The sequence below is a fragment of the Gymnoscopelus braueri genome (assembly GCF_963280865.1).
Source record: "Gymnoscopelus braueri genome assembly, chromosome: 4".
Classification (NCBI taxonomy): Eukaryota; Metazoa; Chordata; class Actinopteri; order Myctophiformes; family Myctophidae; genus Gymnoscopelus; species Gymnoscopelus braueri.
Window position 1 is genome coordinate 8,111,762 of NC_137605.1, and position 6,769 is coordinate 8,118,530.

The 6,769-nt window shown below is 42.9% G+C and overlaps 1 protein-coding gene across 1 annotated transcript; it reads left to right on the top strand.

Moving 5' to 3' along the window:
* Positions 1 to 3,419: 3,419 nt before the first annotated feature.
* Positions 3,420 to 4,065, top strand: LOC308083398 (5'-deoxynucleotidase HDDC2-like; the record flags this gene model as incomplete). The annotated part of the gene is made up of 1 exon (XM_080425715.1): positions 3,420 to 4,065. Exon 1 carries the CDS (start codon positions 3,424 to 3,426, stop codon positions 4,063 to 4,065), a length of 642 nt encoding a protein of 213 aa, XP_080281841.1. The 5' UTR covers positions 3,420 to 3,423.
* Between the last annotated feature and the right edge of the window lie 2,704 nt (positions 4,066 to 6,769).

A 6,769-nucleotide genomic window follows, 5' to 3' on the forward strand; every position in this document is an offset into this window, starting at 1 on the left:
TCAAGCGAACTTGAGCCACGGGAGGCACCACCGAGCGAGCGAGTTGCCGTGCCGAACGCTGCGAAGTTCGCTTGAGCCGACTCAGCGCCGTCCGAGTCACGTACCGTTTGGCACATAATCGTAAATCACGTTTTGGGGTGAGCGTTTGCCCGAACAGAATTTGAACAACAAAACACCAATCAATCAATAGTCGTGATAAACGTGATAATGTCCCAGTCAGTGCATTGACAGCATCCGAAGCCGGTGCTTTTGCACATGGTACCTGTACACACAATTGCATCAGGTTGAAGACAACAAGACAGCTAAAAGAAATGATTGCTATAGCTGCCTCAATTCTGCGAACATAGCAAAATGTGCTTTTAAAAAAAAAAACGGATTCATGGAGTGAATGTGGTGTGGTCAGACAATGAAATAATCAAAGTCAACGGCATGCGAGGGACCACAGTGAAGAAATGGTGCAGGAAAAGAGCAAAAATAGAAGGCATGTCATCTCTTCAGATTAGGGGTCATCACCATGCAAGCTTGTGATGGACATTTCCATCAATATTACATTTTTGCAACGGACATGCAAAACGAGTAATCAGTAATATTACCAGAATCACATAGGCCTAGCCCTAAATATATAGGCATAGTGCCATAGTGTCTACTCTTAGCTATACTTTTGCAAACCTGGAGACTAGGAAGTTATCCACTATACATACAGGTGGCAGCCCTGAGACAGGCATTAAATGTGGTCTTATCAGTACAGACAGTGCTTCCATCTTACATTGCAGGAGCAAAAGGGCCATACTTGAGAAGTGGAAGAGATTGAGTTCTACCAGCTAAACTAGTTTTTTATTAGTCAACTTTAATAGTTGTGGTTTCAAGTTTCCATTAAGGTGAGGTTGATGAGAAAGTCTAAGGTATGCCGAGTGGAACGATGGAAAATTCTTGAGAGTCAAAACAGGTAATTACAGTATGTACAGTACACGATGAGTGATTCATGAAGGGCATGGCAGGATTGAAAGGAATGCAGTGTCACAATAGTTTGACGCCAAGGTGCCCAACTTTGATCAGAGGTGAGGAGGAATTTGTAGAAGCATGGCTGCCCTTAGCACCATATATAGGGGATGAGTGGCTTAATGTCTTGTGTATCGGAGTGACGGAGGATGTCAGCTAGTTGCCATACTAATTGGGAGGCAGGGGATGGATACAAATGGTAGAGCTCTATATGGGAGTGAGGTTGTTGGCAGCAAGCAACATTGTGATGATTATCATAATACTGTATTTGGTGAAGTCTTTTATGATTTGTCTTTTTCTTTTGCGTTTCTGTCTTTATGAGGCGCAGTTTACGGAGCTAGTTCAGGCCAGGCAACTCAAGGGATTGGGCCAACCGATCAGGTGACTAGTCACATAGCACTTTTCTCCTGGTCGGGTGGTTATAGGTACTGCGCTGTTACCTGCTCACTCTGGCTTCCCTGTCTGGCTGAGCTGACGTGCCGACGCTGCTGCTGCTGCGCTGCTGCTGAGATCCTGCTGTACCGCTGCTCGCTTACCTGCATGCTGCCGCCCATGAATAGTCTTATCCCACCGCCTCCCCGGCATCCACCTGTAGGCTCTGTTTCTAGATCCCCATGGGGGTCTTTATTCATTCCCTGTAAATGCTATGTATGCATGTAACATTTATTAAAATGTTATTCTTACAGGGAGTGAATGGATTCAGAGCCCTAACGCCAAACTATGCTTCTTTATGCTTCCTATATCTATGCTCAAGCATGCTCAATAAAAATATATTCTAATCCAATCCAAGAGTTGTCTGACTGAAATTGTATTGTTATGTTGGGCTATGCTGTGCCCTATGTCCTGTCATGCTCGTGGTGTATTGTCTACCTTTTTGTCTAATAAAAATATTGGAACAGAGGTGAGGAGGAGGTCTGATGGTGAGGCTGTGGATCAAGGGTTTCCATGGATTATGATCGTGGAGTGTTATTATGGTTATTTTTGGTATCGTTGGACACTTTGAAACACTTTCTGTCAACTGACATAATTCAACTTTACTTTTTAACATTTTCAGGGAATCTTGTTGTCTTGTTGTCCTCATATGATGCAATCATGTCCCGTACATGATTGCATCCCAACATACAATACCACAAATCCCCTGTAACATATTAATGAGCATTTCATCCCGACACTTTATGAGTCACCAAAATGATTCAAACATTTTTTTAAAGATTCAATTGTGTAGTCTTGCACACATTGTACATGTTTGTCCATGTACGGACATGTTGATGACCCCTGGTTCAGAAGGAGCTATTTGCTACCACGGCAAAGGAGGGCGGAACTGGACAAGTGAAACTGGTTGTCGTTAGTTGAGAGACAGTGTTTCAAAGTGTCCAATAATGGCAATAACAACTATAATAACACTCCACAATCAGAATCCATGGTAACCCTCCATCCACAGCCTAGGACTTCGTCCAACCTAAAGGTTAGCTCACCTCTGTTCAAAGTTAGGTGCCTTCGCATTAAACAATTGTGACGCTGCATTCAATTACAATTTCAATCACTCATGTAGGCTTACGTACATTTCTTTTCTGTCTCTCAAGTTTCCTTGTTCCAATGTTCCATTGGCATGTGATCCTTGATGTTTCTGTGAGAAGCATTTAACATGTAATTATTACGTCTAACAAATCCAAACAAATCAAATGTAGCTTGTAGGGTGTGTCTTTTTCCCATTGTTACATTTGCATGCCTTGGACTTTCTCATCAACAGAGAATGCCTGATCACCTTAATGGAAACCACAACTATTGCAGCTACCTTGCCAAAAGAAACCAATGGTTTAGCTGGGAGAACTTGATCTCCTTCTGTCCTCAAGTATACAACAACCTTTGAAAAGCCAGCAATCTCTTTAATAGCCATATGATGTATAATACGCACCCACTCACCTTTACAGCTAAGTAGCCCTTTTGCGATGGAAGCACTGTCTGTACTGACTAGACTCAATTATCATTATCCAAAATAATAAGAATTTTTATTTTGGTCGTTAAGTGGCTCAGTAGTTAATGCAGACATACTATTGGAATAGACTAGACTAGAATAGAATTAGTACACATTTAGGGCTAGGTCACTGTGTTTTTGGTAAGATGATTATGTTGCATGTCCGAGGCAAAAATGAAACATTAATGAAAATGTCCATGGTGCCATGGTGATTTAGAGTTAGGCTAGAGTTGTAGAGTTGTAGTTGTATTTCGGCTATGGACCCGAAACTTTATAAATACATTATGGATTTCAGAATCCATACGAGCTGGCCCTGCATGCTTTTGATTGGTTCCTAGCCGGTGACGTATGTGGCTGACGTAATCAACGTCTGCTATGTGCGTCTGTTGCATCATCACATTATAATGGCGGCGTCCAGCAGCAGCAGCAACGACAACGACACTTCCAGCATGAAAGACATGCTGCAGTTTATGAAACTTATTGGACAACTCAAAAGGGTCCCGAGGACAGGATGGGTGTACAGGAAGGTAAAGGAACCAGAGAGTGTTTCAGACCACATGTACCGTATGGCCCTGATGGCTCTGACCATCACAGACCCTGCTGTGGACAAGGACAGGTGTATGAAGCTGGCTCTGGTTCATGACATGGCAGAGTGTATTGTAGGAGACATCACTCCAGTAGACAATGTCAGCAAAGCAGAGAAACACCGGCGGGAGCAGGAAGCAATGACACATCTAACAAGTCTGCTGCAGGATGGACTTAAGCAGGAGCTTTATGGACTATGGGAGGAGTATGAAAACCAGATCAGTCCAGAGGCCAGGTTGGTGAAACAGTTTGACCTTCTAGAGATGATCCTCCAAGCTCATGAGTACGAGCAGATAGAAGGAGCACCTGGAAGACTGCAGGAATTCTTTGATTCCACCAACGGTCGCTTCCAGCACCCGGACGTGGTCCAGCTGGTCAGCTGTCTGAACGAGGAGAGAAGAGATCACATGAGCAAAGCAGACGGTGCAAAGCATTCTGGGAACGTGGAGCCCGCCAGTAACAACACGGAGTCTGCAGAACCACACACTGACAGACACAGCTCCTGACTTTAACACACACGTACACACTGTGTCACTGGTGTGGACAAAACCCAGCACGCAGTAATAACCCGATATTACTGGCCTGGAATGGAAGACATCTGCATATGGGCTGCAGGTTGGTCATCCAAGTTTATTAGTTGTACATGCAGGCCTACTTAGAAAAACAATGTCAAATTGAAGCATTAATTATATTCAAACACTCATGTGATTGTATATCCCCCTTCACTTACTTTTTGTGCTTGACCAAAGGCCTGTGATATATATTAATGTGCATATCATTTGCCATGTCAGGTGCACAATGCCAGGTCAAGTGGGGAAGCTTAAAAGCGAAGACCCAATACCGGCCAATATCAGTGAGTGTTGTGCAACTGAAAATGCCATACATCTAAATATGCTAAGATGGGCTACCAGCAATCATACAGATGTCTAGTTGTCTTTTTTTCAGGTTAAGAAGCCTTTTGAGCAGGTGGGCATGGACCTAATGAAATTGAAAACAACAGAGGGTGGCAACCAATACATTTGCATCATGGTGGGCTATTTCACCAAGTGGGCATGCCGATGCAGTTACACCGTGTATCCTCGATTTTGTCTACAAATGTATAGGACCCCACAGAGGCTGCTAACGGATCACAGGAGTGCATTTAGGAACCAGGTACAACCCTCATGAAATATTACAAATTTCTTGGTAAACTATACTGTATTTTTTTTAAATATATAGCTGTGTATAGTTGGGGAGGGAAGTTTTATCATTCATCAGCTTTTTTTAAAACTTTTATGCAATGTAGCACTTTGAGATTTGTGTCAAATTGCGTTACAAATCAAATGTATTATTAATGCAAAATGTAATTTAAGGTGAATTCCAGGCTCTGTGAAGCCCTACAAATCGAGGGGAGCTTTGCTGCCAAATGCCACCCGCAAACCAATGGCCTGGTGGAAAAAAAATAACAGGACCATCCAGAGGTAAGACATACACCTATACAACATGAATCCTGTAGACTACATTACATGCATCTGAATGTCTGCTATTATGTTATGCAATGTGGACATTTTCAGGTCTCTGACAGCTCTTAGTTCCAAACACCCCCAACAGTGGGACAAATACCTCCAGGCCACCATGTTCTTACTGAGGACCAAAAAGCAGCTGACCACACAATATTCGCCGTACCAACTGATGTTTGGTCGGGAGGCACAAGATCCCTCAGAGGTCCTTGTGGACTATGACGTAAGTGGCTCCATTTGTTGGGGGGGCAGTAAATTAGTAGCATAGTACCAAATCGGTTTAACCCCCTTTATACATTGGCCAATTACAGCCAATCTACTGTCTCACAATGCATTGCGACACGGTGTGAGCTTGTAGATCTGCTATTTTCCAAAAATCCTGAAAAAATGAATTCTGATAGGGGGGGGGGGGCATACTGCCAAATGCATGTTGATTTGGGGGTCCTTGACGTGTGATTTAGGAACCTACGGGAGCGGCTGACAAACCGCACCAACGACCATTGCCGAATAACGCGTGCTTGAAAGTTGGGCTTGCTGAATGTTATGAGTTATGACAGCCAGACCAGCTGTGATAAAAGTAAAACAAACCAAAAAAAAGACAATATTACTTACTAGGCCTTTGTAGTAACATAACATTTTGTCGTTGTCCTCAGACACTTGTTAGCAAGCTTGCATGTACAGTATGCAACGGAATAACGTTACTATGCATAAAAAAGATCGGCAGAACAATCCAAATTATGCCTTTTCTCCTCAGACACATTGGTAGCAAGGTTGCATGTATGCAGTGGTGACTTTAGATGCAATCAAGCCAGCAGAGAAGAGTGAATTACTGTCTCCATTAGTTTAACCTATATTAACTTATTTACTGTACATACACATTATGTAATTTAAATTAAAGGTTGGCGTTGCAGTTTGGATTCCATTCAGGTTGGTGGCTGCCTGCCACGCCGCTGTCCTTGACATGAATAAAATTGAGAACCGCTATACTGTCAATAACCCCACCTGGCGTTTTGATGACGACTTTAAAGTTGGGGAGGTTGTCCTGAAAAATAATATACAAGAGCATAGAAAGGGAGGAAAAATTGCACCGGAGATGCTTGGCCCATATAGGCTACCATCACTGACATAAAGGGTAAAGTTACCCACTGTATACCGGCAGGTGGCAGTCCTGAGACAGGCATTAAATGTGGCATAGTCCAAGTATATTCCATGTTTGGGATTTCAATAATTGACAACTATAATAACACTCCACAACCATAATCCATGGAAACCCTCCATCCACGGCCTTTGACCTCCTCCAACCTAAAAGTTATCTCACGGCTGATCAAAGTTAGGTGCCTTCACATTAAACTATTGTGACACTGCATTCAATTAAAATCCTGGCATGCCCTTCATGAATCACTCATCATGTACATATCTTTTTTGTCTCTCAAGTTTCCTTGTTCCAGTGTTCCATTGGCATTTAATCCTTGACGTTTCCGCGAGAAGCATTTAACATGTCATTATTATGTCTAATAAATCAAAACAAATCAAGTGTAGCTTGTTGGGTGTGTCTTTTCCCATTGTTACATGTGCATGCCTTGGACTTTCTCATCAACAGAGAATACCTGATCACCTTAATGGAATCCTAGCTACCATTAGTGTGTGTGTGTGTGTGTGTGTGTGTGTGTGTGTGTGTGTGTGTGTGTGTGTGTGTGTGTGTGTGTGTGTG